The sequence below is a fragment of the Tachypleus tridentatus genome, chromosome 13 (assembly GCF_004210375.1).
Source record: "Tachypleus tridentatus isolate NWPU-2018 chromosome 13, ASM421037v1, whole genome shotgun sequence".
Lineage (NCBI taxonomy): Eukaryota > Metazoa > Arthropoda > Merostomata > Xiphosura > Limulidae > Tachypleus > Tachypleus tridentatus.
Window position 1 is genome coordinate 76,580,306 of NC_134837.1, and position 17,740 is coordinate 76,598,045.

A 17,740-nucleotide genomic window follows, 5' to 3' on the forward strand; every position below is an offset into this window, starting at 1 on the left:
GGTGATATGTCAGGCAAGCGTGGAAACTGCACGTAGCAGACTTACTAACACTTTTACTTATGAATTAATAGTAAATGAAAGTTATTTACATTTATGTAAATAAAGCGCCATTTTAATTCTTAGGTAAAACGTTCCACAAAAACATCACATTATCAATATAACTTCATACAATACAAATTTTTATAAAAAAAACGTTAGCCCTGAATGTCATGATTTATGTAAATAAAGCGCCATTTTAATACTTAGGTGAAACGTTCCATAAAAACATCACATTATCAATATAACTTCATACAATACAAATTTTTATAAAAAAAACGTTAGCCCTGAATGTCATGATTTATGTAAATAAAGCGCCATTTTAATACTTAGGTGAAACGTTCCATAAAAACATCATATTAGAAATATAGCTCCATACAATACAGTTTTTACAAAAAAAAAATTAGCCCTGAATGCTATGCATATCGCTAAAAATCATATAACATTAATGGTAGACACAATCCTATTACCTCATATGTTGCACAATTCTATATTTGTCACATACGAAACCTTTCCACAAATAAATGCACTTTTTGATTAAGAATAATGCGAAAAACATTATGTTTAATCAAAACCCTTTTATATTGGTTCCAACTTAATTCGTTATAGACAACATTTATATAACATGAGGACAAAGATGTGATAATAATAAGTAACTTTAAACCACCATAATTTATTTTTGTAAAGTTTTAACCAGTTAACTAAGTTTATGAAAACTACGCTAGAATTGTTTTGAGAACAAGAAAGAGAAAACTAATTAGTCAACAAAGATTGATGTGTTTAGAGATAACACAACGATGCCAAAATCCAATTTCTAGAGAAGTAAGTTCTTGCCAAACTAACTTTGTTGTTCGATGCTTGTGGAACATTATTTTACTCTAGACAATCGAAGGAGACTGTCACATTTAACCAAATATAATTCCCACTTACGAAATCGGGCACCGCAGAAGAGAAATACACATTTTCTGTTCAGAATACAATTAGGTGTTAAAATGATAAAATACCAAGAATAATTTTATGTTTAAAGTTTGATGGTTCGATCTTATTTGAAAATTATTTGTAAAACGTGCAAGAAATTAGGCGTCTTTTCTTGCATATTTCACATACATTAGATCAGTGAGAAGCAAAAGTAAAATACAGCTCTTGTGATATTTAATGATATTTACATTGTCGTTAACAGTATAACTTAACCATAGTAAAATGTTTTCTTCGTGGAAACATTAGAATTTCATTACAAAGTGAAGACTATATACGACCATATAGATTCACCAAATATAATTTTAAAGTACAAAACATAGGAGACGTATCAACAAAAAAGAAATAGCCTCTTAACGTACGCGTCTTGACGAGCTTCAAACAAACGTAAAGCGAAAACATCCTTCTAGTTAGTATTTGAAGAAACACACGACAAAAACGTGCTAACACGTTAAATATAAATACGTATACTTGATTAGTAAATAACAGTCAAAATTATTGTTTGTAGTGTTAGTTTACAGTAATCAGTTTACAATAGATGAGTTGTCCTGTTTGTTTTTACAGTGTTAATATACAGTAATCAGTCTTTAACAGAAGAGTTGTCCTGTTTGTTTTTATAGTGTTAATATACAGTAATCAGTCTTCAACAGAAGAGTTGTCCTGTTTGTTTTTACAGTGTTAATATACAGTAATCAGTCTTCAACAGAAGAGTTGTCCTGTTTGTTTTTACAGTGTTAATATACAGTAATCAGTCTTTAACAGAAGAGTTGTCCTGTTTGTTTTTACAGTGTTAATATACAGTAATCAATCTTTAACAGAAGAGTTGTCCTGTTTGTTTTTATAGTGTTAATATGCAGTAATCAATCTTTAACAGAAGAGTTGTCCTGTTTGTTTTTACAGTGTTAATATACAGTAATCAATCTTTAACAGAAGAGTTGTCCTGTTTGTTTTTACAGTGTTAATATACAGTAATCAGTCTTTAACAGAAGAGTTGTCCTGTTTGTTTTTACAGTGTTAATATACAGTAATCAGTCTTTAACAGAAGAGTTGTCCTGTTTGTTTTTACAGTGTTAATATACAGTAATCAATCTTTAACAGAAGAGTTGTCCTGTTTGTTTTTACAGTGTTAATATACAGTAATCAGTCTTCAACAGAAGAGTTGTCCTGTTTGTTTTTACAGTGTTAATATACAGTAATCAGTCTTTAACAGAAGAGTTGTCCTGTTTGTTTTTATAGTGTTAATATACAGTAATCAGTCTTCAACAGAAGAGTTGTCCTGTTTGTTTTTACAGTGTTAATATACAGTAATCAGTCTTTAACAGAAGAGTTGCCCTGTTTGTTTTTATAGTGTTAATATACAATAATCAGTCTTTAACAGAAGAGTTGTCCTGTTTGTTTTTACAGTGTTAATATACAGTAATCAGTCTTTAACAGAAGAGTTGTCCTGTTTGTTTTTACAGTGTTAATATACAGTAATCAGTCTTTAACAGAAGAGTTGTCCTGTTTGTTTTTACAGTGTTAATATACAGTAATCAGTCTTTAACAGAAGAGTTGTCCTGTTTGTTTTTACAGTGTTAATATACAGTAATCAATCTTTAACAGAAGAGTTGTCCTGTTTGTTTTTACAGTGTTAATATACAGTAATCAATCTTTAACAGAAAGTTGTCCTGTTTGTTTTTATAGTGTTAATATACAGTAATCAGTCTTCAACAGAAGAGTTGTCCTGTTTGTTTTTACAGTGTTAATATACAGTAATCAGTCTTTAACAGAAGAGTTGCCCTGTTTGTTTTTATAGTGTTAATATACAGTAATCAGTCTTTAACAGAAGAGTTGTCCTGTTTGTTTTTACAGTGTTAATATACAGTAATCAGTCTTTAACAGAAGAGTTGTCCTGTTTGTTTTTACAGTGTTAATATACAGTAATCAATCTTTAACAGAAGAGTTGTCCTGTTTGTTTTTACAGTGTTAATATACAGTAATCAGTCTTTAACAGAAGAGTTGTCCTGTTTGTTTTTACAGTGTTAATATACAGTAATCAGCCTTTAACAGAAGAGTTGTCCTGTTTGTTTTTACAGTGTTAATATACAGTAATCAGTCTTCAACAGAAGAGTTGTCCTGTTTGTTTTTACAGTGTTAATATACAGTAATCAATCTTTAACAGAAGAGTTGTCCTGTTTGTTTTTACAGTGTTAATATACAGTAATCAATCTTTAACAGAAGAGTTGTCTTGTTTGTTTTTACAGTGTTAATATACAGTAATCAATCTTTAACAGAAGAGTTGTCCTGTTTGTTTTTACAGTGTTAATATACAGTAATCAGTCTTTAACAGAAGAGTTGTCCTGTTTGTTTTTACAGTGTTAATATACAGTAATCAATCCACAAGCGTTTTGATAAAGACCTTTTCATGAATTTGTACTGAATTCATTGTTTTACGACTAGCTTGAAACGTTTAATGTAAACAGTAAAAGTAAGACACAAAATAGCGGAGATTATTTTACAATTGTGTATGCACTTCCAAACTGTTATATATATATATAAACCAAACATAAGAAATGTTCATGAAACGAGAGCGTTTAACATAAGTCACTTATACATAGAGTGTAAAGCAATGGCCCACTTATATATAATGTAAAACAATGGTCCACAGAAATATGAAAAAAGAAAATATTTATTTTACCCCTTTTCAAACTTTTAGCCTTCTTTGCATTACGTCACACTTCGTCATCAGTGGTCGTATTCGGACATTTTAAAATATCAAACAGTTATTAGCTGTCATATCTTTACAATTGTTCAATTAGTATCAGTTAAGTAGCTTCCAAAGTTATGAATTTCTATCTCATCAACAATATTTTTTACGTTTAACCTGTTCAGTGCCGTAGTCGAGATAACTCGTCCAAGCCGATCGGTAACAATGCCACGGACGAGTTAATTCGTTCCCAATAATACCTAACTTCGACGCTAAATGTCAGCACCATACATGCATTTGACCTACTTACACATTGTTTCACTTTCGATCCAAAATGGCGTCACAAAAAAGTTACAAAATGAAGAAGCATTATAGTTGTATTGTAGCAGCTGAAATACTTGGCAGTCAATAGGTTAAAAGAACTAATTACAGCCTTCTAGCTGAATTCAGTCTTCAAGTATGGGAAAAAAGTCAATAGCTTTCAATCGCCAACTAGCTGCTGGAAGACTTTTTTGGACTTCGCTTGCACAAGACTTGCTAATGTATAGAACTGCTCTTTATCTCCAATGTCGATGCTTGTAACGTGCTCAAAGCAGCAAGGTAGAGAAATGTCACATTTCTTCGGCAATTTCACCTTTTCCGGCTTCTTCTTAGTACATTTCCCTTTCACTTTTGGTATGGATAAAGAAATGTTCAAAGGATCTGATGTAAGCAGTTCGACTTGTTCGTGAAACTGACTGGCAGCTGTTTTGCTATCGAAACTGAGACCAACCATTTGACTGTGATCCGCTGAGCGGAACATGGTATGAAAACTGCTGTCTTGTGCACGATAGTTCGTCAAATTATCAATAACATCGTGCCAAAGGATGAAACCTGTACCTCTCTCGGCAAGGACCACCTTGAGTCTTCGTTTGCTTCGTGCTCGCGTCTCACCCCTGTCAAACAGAAGAACGGGGATCCCCGTCTGCCCCGTCTCCCATTCATTTCCTGCTTTCGCAAAGTACAGATTGGCTAGACACGGGCATACAAACACGAATGTTTTTTGACTTCGAAAAAACATTTCAACTTGGGATAGCTCCTGTTCGGTCACCGCGCTGTATGAGTTATGACTGCCGCTAGATAAGTCTGGATGCGAATCTGTGCTGGTTGCTACGTCAGAAAAATTGCCATTGGCCATTTCATCGTTGTCTGGTAAATTGACGCTGTCGGGGTGATCGTATCTGTCCGTCATTTTGAAACTATCTTATAACAGTGAAGAGGTAGTGTAGGTGGAACACTAGTTTCCCCTTGTTGAACAGAACTCCAGAAAACTACCAAGTCCACTAACGTGTACAATATTTGGTAGGAAGTATGAAGTATCCATCTTGTAAACGTGTTCGGAGCTTTTGTCGCTTATATTTCACACATCAGCTTTTTTTCACATGTTTTCGTCTCGAATAACCCAAAAAGTTCCACATAAAACTAAAAACGATGAAAAATAAATGTATTTATTCCAGAAACCTCGCGGAACAACGAAGTTCGTGACTGTTGTTATATGTAAAGTACCGAGTAGAAAACTTCCGAGAAACTTTGTGGTGAATAGCACTTTCTTTCCAGTTTCCTGAAAACATTAAAAGAAAAATAGAAAATGAATAAACATCCTGAAAATATGGTCTTAAACACTTAGTATGTTTTATCATAAACAAGTACGAGGTTAAAATTAAAGCAGATGGTTCAAATACATTGATAAAGTACGATCTGAGAGTTGCTCATAGTTTAGTACTCATTGTTAAGAATGTATTGTTGAGCGCAATTCAGATTAAAATACGATAATAGAACTGGTACATTATCAGTAAGCTGTCAATACAATTACTTCTTCAAAATACGATAATAGAACTGGTACATTATCAGTAAGCTGTCAATACAATTACTTCTTCAAACACACGAAGAATTTATGGAAATTTGACTCTCGTGAATGTCGTTAATTAATTACCTTCTTCAGCGCCCTCTCCAACAGTGACACAGCTGAATGTGTACAGACTTACAACGATAAAATCCTGGTTTCGATACCCGTGATGGGCAGAGTACTGATAACCCATTGTGTAGCTTTGTGTTTAGTTACAAACAACAACAACTTTTCTTCAGAATCAAAAGGCTTAGGGTCACAGTGGACTACAGAGTTACAAGGATAACTTCTTCCATGCCATATCGCTGAGGACAACGTTATTTTAAGAAATCGCCTGACCACTGAAAAAAATTAAAGCTACGTTCGTTTATTACTAGTTAAGCACAAAGCTACAGAATTGGTTATCCGTATTGGTGTTTGTTTTTTAATATTTATGCATTTCTGCTGACAGTCTTAGAAAAAAAAAAGTACGAATACTAAACACCACAGTACTATGAAAATATATGTCACAGTATTGTGAATGTCGGAGTATATATGATGTGACAGTAGGTAAGAATATTTGATATAACAAGTGCCGAATGTTTCGATAATTGTGACGACATATTTATTATCTTCACACCACGAACACATGCATATACCACAATCTTAATCATAGATGACACGAATTTTTTCCCATTGCACATACTCTAATATTATAGTCGATTATGTACGTGTTCGATGTTAAAATTTGTTTTTGAATTTCGCGCAAAGCTACTCAAGGATTATCTGCGCTCGCCGTCCCTAATTTAGCAGTACAAGTCTAGAGGGAATGCAGCTAGTTATCACCACCTACCGCCAACTCTTGAGTTACTCTTTTAACAACGAAGAGTGGGATTGACTGTCACATTATAACGCCCCCACGACTGAAAGGGCGAGCATGTTTTGTGTGACGGGAATTCGAACCCGGGACTCTCAGATTACGAGTCAAGTACCTTAACCATCTAGCCATGCTGGACGGGAATTCGAACCCGGGACTCTCAGATTACGAGTCAAGTACCTTAACCAGCTAGCCATGCTGGACGGGAATTCGAACCCGGGACTCTCAGATTACGAGCCAAGTACCTTAACCAGCTAGCCATGCTGGACGGGAATTCGAACCCGGGACTCTCAGATTACGAGTCAAGTACCTTAACCAGCTAGCCATGCTGGACGGGAATTCGAACCCGGGACTCTCAGATTACGAGTTAAGTACCTTAACCATCTCGCCATGCTGGACGGGAATTCGAACCCGGGACTCTCAGATTACGAGTCAAGTATCTTAACCAGCTAGCCATGCTGGACGGGAATTCGAACCCGGGACTCTCAGATTACGAGTCAAGTACCTTAACCAGCTAGCCATGCTGGACGGGAATTCAAACCCGGGACTCTCAGATTACGAGTCAAGTACCTTAACCAGCTAGCCATGCTGGACGGGAATTCGAACCCGGGACTCTCAGATTACGAGTTAAGTACCTTAACCAGCTAGCCATGCTGGACGGGAATTCGAACCCGGGACTCTCAGATTACGAGTTAAGTACCTTAACCAGCTAGCCATGCTGGACCTTGTTTAGCGTTTACCAGAAGAATTTTTCTGCACGAGTAAATTAAAAAATGAACAGAACTATAAAGGTAACCTAAACCTAAACTTCTGTTTTTGAAGGTTAACATAAGTAGTTAACCATATGAAATATTACCATATGAAATATTAACTTTTAAATGATGATGGGATAGAAACCTCTTAAAATAACACTCAAAATTTGGAAAGTCTTTCATTTTCCTTACATTAGAGTACTAGTATCCATAAGGAAATACACCGAGCGTAGCCTAGTGTTTAATGTGACGGGCTGAAGTTTTAAAGTCCAGGGTTCGAGACATTACGCCGTTGAATGATCCGCACTTTCTTGCTTCATGAACAAGTTATGAAAATTGCAGTCAACCCTAGAGTTCTCTTCAGAAAGCCGGACAAATACATTACGGCTGCGATAGTCTTCTGTTTGATCGGTAATCCCAAAAAAATATCGACCATATATGAAGCTAAAAGGTCATTGACCTGGCAGTTTTAGCCGATTTGCATATATGGTACTCATTAGCTTGACAATTCCTTCTCCACAACGTTATTAATTTATACAATATTACAAGCATATATATATTCTACAATCACGTTTAATTAAAAAGTTTAAGTTTGTTAAAACATTATGTTTGAATTAATAAGCTCAAAGTTAACATTTATTAGCTGCTCTAATTTATTCAAAATGCTCATAAAACTAATCAGTGTTGCTAAGTTGTTGTCACTCAAGACGACATTCAAAATTAATCAGTGGTTTTATACAAATATTTATGAAGGTGATCGCTTAATTAATTAGCATTTCTATCCTTCTGAATCAAATAAATGATCAAAAGTTTTTGTTTAGTTTATACCAGAGCGATTATTCTGCTCCGATGGCCCAATAATAAAGAACCATTCAATGAATTCATAAGACTACGTATTGACATCACGTGTGTGTGTATGTGGTTCGTCATGTGTGATAGATATAGTGATGATCTCACGCCCGACAAGATATTTATATCATGCTGAGCCAACACTCTATATGCTTTGATTAATGTTTAGCCTATATTCAACCTCAGGAATTGTGTTTCCACATAGCTTAGTAACAGGTGTGCACGCTTCGTATAAGTTGTAACACTTTAATTAGAAAATAAGGCACGACTTGAAAGCACGTGTTCAAATAAATAATGAATGGTGGATATTGAGAGATACTGATTTTATGACAAGTGGTTATAAAACTAATCCAGCAAGAGTCAGCAGATGGAATTCCTGGACTTAACTAAAGCGTACAGTCTCGTAATATATTACGTAATTACGCTAAGATAATTAAGCATGCTCGATATATTCATCTCTAATTAGCTACGGGTGTGAAAGGTGCATATTTCGAAAAATTAATTACATTTACAAATCTGCGATGACTATATTGGTCAAGGGTCGTATTCGCATTTTAAAGGATGTATATAGCTTACACATGAAAGCTCCATCTGTGAGATATATATAAAATTACTAAATTTCTTTTTGCCTACAAGCCCGTCTAGTACACATTCACAATTCAATAAAAGACCGTCTGTGAACAGGGCCGGCACACAGTAATATTACACTACGCCGTACAATCAAAAATAAAGCTTTATTTTGTTAATATTATAATTCGGTGTATTCTTTCACTCCCCCGCTAGTACAGCGGTATGTCTATGGATTTACAACGCTAAAATCAGGGGTTCAATTCCCCTCGGTGGGCTCCGCAGATAGCCCGATGTGGCTTTACTATAAGAAAAACACACACGTATTCTTTTACATACCTAATTTTGGTAAGGTTGGGAGTTAGGATATTCTTACTTCAGGGCTTTCGTAAACATACGTGCGTCATTAATTATATCTCAGTACTCCGGGTTTAGATCATAGCAGGATTTACAGGATACAGTATATTTTCACTTGTTCGTAAATTGATAACAAACTATTTAACAGCTTGTAGAATAGATTACCCAGTAAATATTCTGTAACTCGTAAATCAGCCAACAATTATTCTGTAGCTCGTGGATTACCCAGTAAATATTTTGTAGCTCATGGATTACCCAGCAAATATTCTGTAGCTCGTAAATCAGCCAACAATTATTCTATAGATCATGGATTACCCGGAAAATATTCCATAACTCGTAGATTATCCAAACTGCTTATGTAACGACTATTTTAGATGACGTAGGAGGGGAAGACAGAAGGAATTCAAGAACGATAAATATCTGGTCCAACAGTAGAATCCCGTGGTGATATTTATATACAGAAACAGAACTATTGCGTAAAGTTTAATTTCATATTGAAATAGCATTGCTAATTTATTCTGTTATTTTACTACAAAACACAACAAGGGTACAACGCTTGTGAATAGATTCATAGGATCGCTATACATTTCAATTTTTTGAGTAGTTTACCCGTATTTCAAATCTAATTCTCTTTATAAATATATTGTAATAACAAGTTTAAACTTATTTTAAATTTAAAACATAATGTTCATTAACACTATCCATTTGTCTTTATTTAAGTAGTAGTAATTTTTTTTTTGTTGTATTTCAAATTTGGGCTTCCTTAGGTTAACAAAGTACTCATTGTCTCTCTGATAGTTATTGAAACTTGATTTCAAATGAATGTATGAACTCTTAACAAAACCATGTACCTCCGAACAAAACTCAATTTAATATTAAACATATAACCCATCAAAACTGATGAAGCAATACAAGGTAAATACAAGGTTCTTGAACATAAATATTTGTATCATCTTGTTGTTATCACCTGCATTACTTTATAACCACTAAGACGTAATTACTGATGACCCTTCAAAAAATTCAAATAAAACTAGGACAATAAATAATTACCTCCTAATAACTATGGAATTAAAAAATATGTTTGAATAAAGAATGATCAAATCAAGCATAGAGTATAGTATAGGTTAACTATTATACGTTTTCAGCACTGATATGTCTGCTACCGATCTGGAAATACGTGCTTCAACAATCCTGAAACAGCGGAAATACCCGGTTTCCTCTGAAAGAAAAGGTTTTATGGTGTATTGGAAGCTGAAAATTACAGGAAGTCAGACTAGACCGCTGGGTTTGGTCATTTAGTCCAAGTTTTCAATAAAAATATTTGCTCTAACACCAAAAACCTCACATTAGACTAATTATAGGGATTCTTTTTTACTGTTTCTCTGAAGAGAAATCAATAAACAAGTGCTGAGGAAGAAATCAATAAACAAGTGCTGAGAAAGAAATCAATAAACAAGTGCTGAGGAAGAAATCAATAAACAAGTGCTGAGGAAGAAATCAATAAACAAGTGCTGAGGAAGAAATCAATAAACAAGTGCTGAGAAAGAAATCAATAAACAAGTGCTGAGGAAGAAATCAATAAACAAGTGCTGAGGAAGAAATCAATAAACAAGTGCTGAGGAAGAAATCAATAAACAAGTGCTGAGAAAGAAATCAATAAACAAGTGCTGAGAAAGAAATCAATAAACAAGTGCTGAGAAAGAAATCAATAAACAAGTGCTGAGGAAGAAATCAATAAACAAGTGCTGAGAAAGAAATCAATAAACAAGTGCTGAGAAAGAAATCAATAAACAAGTGCTGAGAAAGAAATCAATAAACAAGTGCTGAGAAAGAAATCAATAAACAAGTGCTGAGAAAGAAATCAATAAACAAGTGCTGAGGAAGAAATCAATAAACAAGTGCTGAGGAAGAAATCAATAAACAAGTGCTGAGAAAGAAACCAATAAACAAGTGCTGAGAAATAAATCAATAAACAAGTGGTGAGAAAGAAATCAATAAACAAGTGCTGAGGAAGAAATCAATAAACAAGTGCTGAGGAAGAAATCAATAAACAAGTGCTGAGGAAGAAATCAATAAACAAGTGCTGAGAAAGAAATCAATAAACAAGTGCTGAGAAAGAAATCAATAAACAAGTGCTGAGGAAGAAATCAATAAACAAGTGCTGAGAAAGAATCAATAAACAAGTGCTGAGGAAGAAATCAATAAACAAGTGCTGAGGAAGAAATCAATAAACAAGTGCTGAGGAAGAAATCAATAAACAAGTGCTGAGAAAGAAATCAATAAACAAGTGCTGAGGAAGAAATCAATAAACAAGTGCTGAGGAAGAAATCAATAAACAAGTGCTGAGGAAGAAATCAATAAACAAGTGCTGAGAAAGAAATCAATAAACAAGTGCTGAGGAAGAAATCAATAAACAAGTGCTGAGAAAGAATCAATAAACAAGTGCTGAGGAAGAAATCAATAAACAAGTGCTGAGAAAGAAATCAATAAACAAGTGCTGAGAAAGAAATCAATAAACAAGTGCTGAGGAAGAAAGCAATAAACAAGTGCTGAGGAAGAAATCAATAAACAAGTGCTGAGGAAGAAATTAATAAACAAGTGCTGAGAAAGAAATTAATAAACAAGTGCTGAGAAAGAAATCAATAAACAAGTGCTGAGGAAGAAATCAATAAACAAGTGCTGAGAAAGAAATCAATAAACAAGTGCTGAGAAAGAAATCAATAAACAAGTGCTGAGAAAGAAATCAATAAACAAGTGCTGAGGAAGTTTAGTTGTAAAAAATAACATTTTTTATTGAAACTTTTAATAGCACCAACTACTTAAAATACTTCTATAAAGTTTTATCTCACAGTTACACAACCTCAAGATATTTACATTCTATGGAATACAATAAATCTAATGTCCGCCAGCACTCAATGGCTACACAATTTCAAATGTAACATCAGCAAATAATTCGGTAAAGATGTGACATGTAAGCGGTCAGTATTGCTGAATAGTTTTCCTCCTTTTAATCACAACTTCTACACTAGTGGTCCTACCTGAACTTTAAGGATCTCTAACCTGATCGTTTAGTCCACGTTTTGCATTTGATGCTGAACTGATTGAAAACGTCAAACACCAAAGCACAATACACATCAAATTGCATTAAAAAATACCAAGACCAGTATCGGTTTAACTCATAGGCCATTTAGGCTAGGACCATGCAGGGGGGCCCTGCCGACCATCCAAAAAAAAAAAACAAACAAAAAACAAAAACGAGTTCGTAAAACTAGCAAAGTAGAGAAAGCAGTAAATTATTATTATTAATCTCAAATATTACCGTGGCCTCACTAAACCTTAATCCAGCCCTGGTTAAGACCCAATGCACGTCAATCTATACTGAAAATACAAATACCAAAACTAAATACACATCAAATTAGATTAAAAATACCAGAACCAAATACACATCAAATTAGATTAAAAATATCAAAACCAAATACACATCAAATTAGATTAAAAATACCAGAACCAATACACACCAAGTTATATTAAAAATGCCAAAAGTCAAGACCCATAGATCTCAATGTTGATTTTTTAAACGCTGATACACAACTACAGTGAAATAAAATACGAAAATCTAAAGAAAAATTAACATTTTTATAGATATTTAAAAACTGTTTAACTTTTCAAAAAGTAGTCTTCTATCAGGCTATTATCATTACTGGACTTCATGCCAATATTTAGAAAAGCAAACATTAGTAAATCTTTTCTTTCTCCTTGATTGACTTTATGTTTTATAAGATGAGAAGTAAAAGTGTGAAGTCTGTCAAAAGTATTCCCATTTTAACCAAAATTATTGCATCTTTTTTGAAGAACAATTTAAATGTTCGACCCTTGTGAAACTTGTCGTGCCGTTTGGTTGCCGTGCACGTGATTTCGAATCCCCTGAGAGCACAGCAATTATACTTCACCCCATGCCTGAATAGCTCAAAGGGCAGAAGAGTCAATGAAATCTCACGGTCAGAAGAGGGCAAACCGAAGGCTGTAATACATTCTCAACGAGAAGCTGTTGAACTAACAAATAAACAACTTCTCTTTTTGTAACAAAATTCCTTCGAATACAGTAATGATCATCCAACAAGAGAAAAATTTCTAAATAAAATATATTTATTTCAATGATGACACACTCTTGTAATAAAGTGATACCACAATACTACAACAACACACAATATCATGATGGTATAAACACTTTTGTTGTTGTTATTTTCTATACCATAATTTTATTTCGTCATTTGATGCAAGCTATTTTCTATGTAGTATTTTCTTTCCGTCATGTCTTCTGGAGGAACAGTGGTAAGTTTGCGGACGTGCAACGCTAAAACCGGGGCTCGATCATCTGGTAGACATCTTAGTTATTAATGGGTTGAAATGTCACGAAGTTACCAAAATTAATTATTCAAGATTCAGCAGAGAGAATTATTCACAGTAAAGGTTATTTTGTCTTGAACGACCTTATTTGTCGTGCGCTTTAAAGTGGACGCGAAATTATGAAATTCTGTTGGTTGTTTTCGGCTATAGAATAATCAGTAATAATTAATTAATTATTATTAGTATTGTATTCATAAAAGTTCGATTTTTGCATTAGTTCGCATTATGGTCATGTTGAGTCTGCACCTTACACACACACCTCTGTCTCTTTACTGAGAAGTTTAATCACATAGACAGGTGTTCCAAACTCACTAACCTGACCGTTTTATCCACCGGAAATCAGAGCTTTGAAAGATCCAATTTTATTTAATATTGCTCACAGCAGTTTTCCAAAAGGTTATAGCAACCCCAATCGGATTATGAAATTATATTCTCGAAAATGTATATGAATATATTTTTTAGCGATACTGAAATGCACCGCCGTGTTTCTTTTAACCCCAAAAGCTGTATAACCTTAACCTATCCAAAGCTGTATGACCTTAATCCACCTAAAGCTGTACGACCTTAAGCACCCCAAAGGTTTACCTATCCTCACACAACCACTAATAATATACTGTAAATGCAGTTAGTTGTTACTTCACTGACTACGTGGAGTGTAGATTCAGTTGTTAAATGCTTAGTTTTCAAGTCATATTCCAGAAAAAACAAAACATTATTGTGACAATAAATCTCTGAAGAGAAATCCAGTAGTTTCTGCATGTTTAAGATAACTTGTCTGTAAAAGGTCACAAAAGTGAAGCTCTTAATGTTAGTTAACCCGCGTTAAGTTTTTGGTGGTAGGTATTACCGACCAAATCTCCTGTTGTTGCATAACATCGACCAATGATTCTGGTGTAGCCTTATTCGTTTTTTTTATACAACGTCTCTTTGAAAGCTAGACCCCAAGAACATTCCGTATTTAATTGATTTATCCTAATAAAATCTCTCGTTTTGAATGAAGTTTATAACATTTCTTGCCTAGAGCAATAATAAAATGTTACTCACGTACCAGTTAATTTGCCAGAACAGGTTTGTTTAGGTTTTGTTCTTTGTGGCCTTTAGCAACAATGGGTGAAGAGCTTGCGAGTCTTTATATTTCCGGGAACCTAGGCTGACTTACTATACACTTTGACACGAAGACTATTAAAAGAAAAAATGTGGTTTTCCTAGAAGTTGATGTAACTAATATTTTATATTGATGGCAAAAGAAAGATTTAAAGACGATGTTGATTAAAAACTGAGCTGTCGACTTAAGTTAACGAATCTTCAAAACTAAAAATTTTATTCGTTACTCTTAAAAGTTCCCGCTAGTTTCATATTTCATCTTATAGGACTTACAACTGCTATAGAATAGCTTGAACTCGTTGTAGTCCTGAACTTAGTGCTTCATTTTGTTTTCATAAGAATATTTCGAGATAACACCCCAATCTGTACAGCTTAAAACCAGCTTTACATCCAAACTATATAACTACACTACATGGCCAAAAGTATGTGGACACCTGACCATCACATCCATATGTGCTTGTTGAATGTTTTTTTGTTTTGAATTTCGCGCAAAGCTACACGAGGACTATCTGCGTTAGCCATCCCTAATTTATCAGTGTAAGACTAGAGGATAGGCAGCTAGTCATCACCACCCACTGCCAACTCTTGGGCTTGTGCTTGTTGAACATCTCATTCCAAAACCATGGGTATTAATAAGGAGCTGGTTCCCCCTTTGCTGCTATAACAGCCTCCACTCTACTGGGAAAGCTTTTCACTAGATTTTGGAACATGGCTGCAGGGATTCATTCTTATTCAGCCATAAGAGCATTAGTGAGGTCGGGCGAGAAAGCCTGACTCATAGACGGCGTTCCAATTCATCCCAAAGGTGTTCGATGGGATTGAGGTCAGGGCTCTGTGCAGGCCAGTCATGTTCTTCCACATCAACCTCGGTAAACCATGTCTTTATGGACCTCGCTTTGCGCACGGAGGCATTTTCATGCTAAAAAACAAGGGTCTTCCCCAAACTGTTGCCATAAAGTTGAAATCATACAATCCTCTATGTTGATCTTAGGCTTATGTGCGGCTGCTCGGCAATGGAAACTCATTTCATGAAGCTCACGAACAGATCTTGTGCTGACGTTGATTCCAGAGGCAGTGTGGAACTCGGTAGTGAGTTTTACAACTGTGGACAGACGATTTTTACGCGCTACGCGCTTCAGCACACCGCGGTCCCGTTCTGTGAACTTGTGTGGCCTGCCGCTTCGTGGCTGAGCTGTTGTTACTCCCAGACGTTTCCTTTTCACAATAACACATTTACAGTTGACATGGATACCTCTAGCAGGGCAGAAATTTGACGAACTGACTTGTTGAAAAAATGGCATCATATGACAGTACTACCTTGAAAGACATTGAGATCTTCAGTATGACCCATTCTACTGTCAATGTTTGTCTGTTGAGATTACATGGTTGTATGCTTGATTTTATGCACCTGTTAGCAATGGATGTGGCTGATATAGTCGAACCCATTAATTAGAAGGGTTGTCCACATATTTTTGGCCATGTAGAGTATATCTGAAAATCAACTTCACACCCAAACTGTAAAATTGTATCTTAAAACAAATTTCACATCAAACTGTATAACTAGTTCACGTGAGATTTAAAGGCAAACTTTTTCATTAACTTTTAAACAATAAAACGGATTTCTTATTATCACACCAATCAAGTTTGTTTGTTTGGAATTAAATAAAAAGCTATATAATGGTTTATCTGTGCTCTGCCCACCACGGGTATTGAAACAAGATTTGTAGCAGTGTGAGCTCGCGGGCATTCCGCTGTGCCACTGAGTGACACCACACTGATAAAAATTCCCTAGTGTTTTATTTGTGGTTTATATCGAATTTTTAAGCCTTACGTTGAAGAACATGCTGGTAGTTCTCAGCTGCTCACGTTCAGTTAAGCTTAAATTTTCGAAAAAAATATTATAATATATTGAAGATAATGCAATTTTATGCGAGAAATAATGTTCTTGTGTTTGTATAACTGTAGAATAATGCGAGATGACTATTAACAGACAAGTTGATGTTTTATTGTATGAACGCATACGCAAACACACACATGTTTAAATGATACTGGGTGGGTGTACTTTGTTACGATAGGTTGGGCTCTTGGAAGAGTGCATGCGGAGGCGTTATGAGTCATTTCTTATTCCAGGTATCGAGTAAGTGTTATAATATGTGGCTACTCAAGAGAGATCTACATTTAAACACAAATTTAAGTGATGAGCTTAAAGGACTGGATAGGAATACATTCAGGGGAAATATAAACGCCAGTTGACCTTTTCACAGTTCAATGGTTCCTACTTGTACAGCTACGAACATTTATTACTAGTAATTAAAAAATGAGCATTTAATATTTTCTCATAGGGTAAGGTTACAAAACCGACGCATCTCACCAGCTGAGCTAGTTCACTGTTTCACAGTTGGACTTATGAACACCTACAAAGTAAGAGTTCTAATGAAATAATTTTAAAGGATGATACCTGTAAATGCATGTTAAAAAATCGCAAGTTTCACACATAGCACAAAGAGTACCTCAACTATTTCACATAGACAAAGTTTGGTTCAATAGTTGAGGATTTCACACAAAACTCACAGGTTAACTCATTAGCTGAAGGTTTCACACAAAACAAAAATATTAACTCAGAAGCTAAAAGTTTCATACAGAGCATAAAGATCAGGTTTCATCCAGAAGGACAAACCGTGCATCAAAAAGTCTTCACACAAAGAAACAACTCAGTAGCTTGAATACTTTCACAGAAAATAAAAGTAAACTTATCATTTAATTTGCTTTCATAAAAATGCTGTTACGTCTCCCTCTCCCTCATATATATATATCCTTGAATAAAATCAAACTTTACCGCAGCTAAAATGGCTTGAAGAACAACACCTTATTCACTAATGGTACTTTAGGCCTAGTTTGTTTGAAATTTCGCGCACAACTACAGAAAGTCTATTCGAAGTAACCTTCCTTAATTTTGTAGTGCAAGGCTAGAGAGAAGGCAACCAGTCATCGCCACCCAGCGCCATCTCTTAAGCTATTCTGTTACCAACGTATAGTGGGATTGACCACAATATTATAATGTCTGAACAGCTGAAAGGGCGAGCGTATTTGGTGGAACAGAGGATTCGAACCCGCCGCCCTCAGATTGTGAGTCAAGTGGTCTAACTACTTGGCCATTCTGGGGCGATAGTTTAGGTAGTTTCGCAGGCAGATATTAGCTGAACAACAGACAGTTTGACAGCTGGAAATAACTTCAGAAAATCTACACGAGATACAAAAGTTACTTT

At 34.9% G+C, this 17,740-nt stretch overlaps 1 protein-coding gene across 5 annotated transcripts in view; it reads right to left on the reverse strand.

Annotated features, from left to right (window-relative positions):
- Positions 1 to 216: 216 nt before the first annotated feature.
- LOC143237232 (uncharacterized) overlaps positions 217 to 17,740 on the reverse strand; it is a 46,645-nt gene continuing 29,121 nt past the window's right edge. For all 5 annotated transcript variants that reach the window (XM_076476258.1, XM_076476257.1, XM_076476255.1 and 2 more), the window contains one exon: positions 217 to 5,297. In XM_076476258.1, the coding sequence (XP_076332373.1) occupies positions 4,179 to 4,928 (750 nt within the window). In that variant the 5' untranslated portion in view covers positions 4,929 to 5,297 and the 3' untranslated portion in view covers positions 217 to 4,178. The remainder of the gene's footprint in view (positions 5,298 to 17,740) is intronic.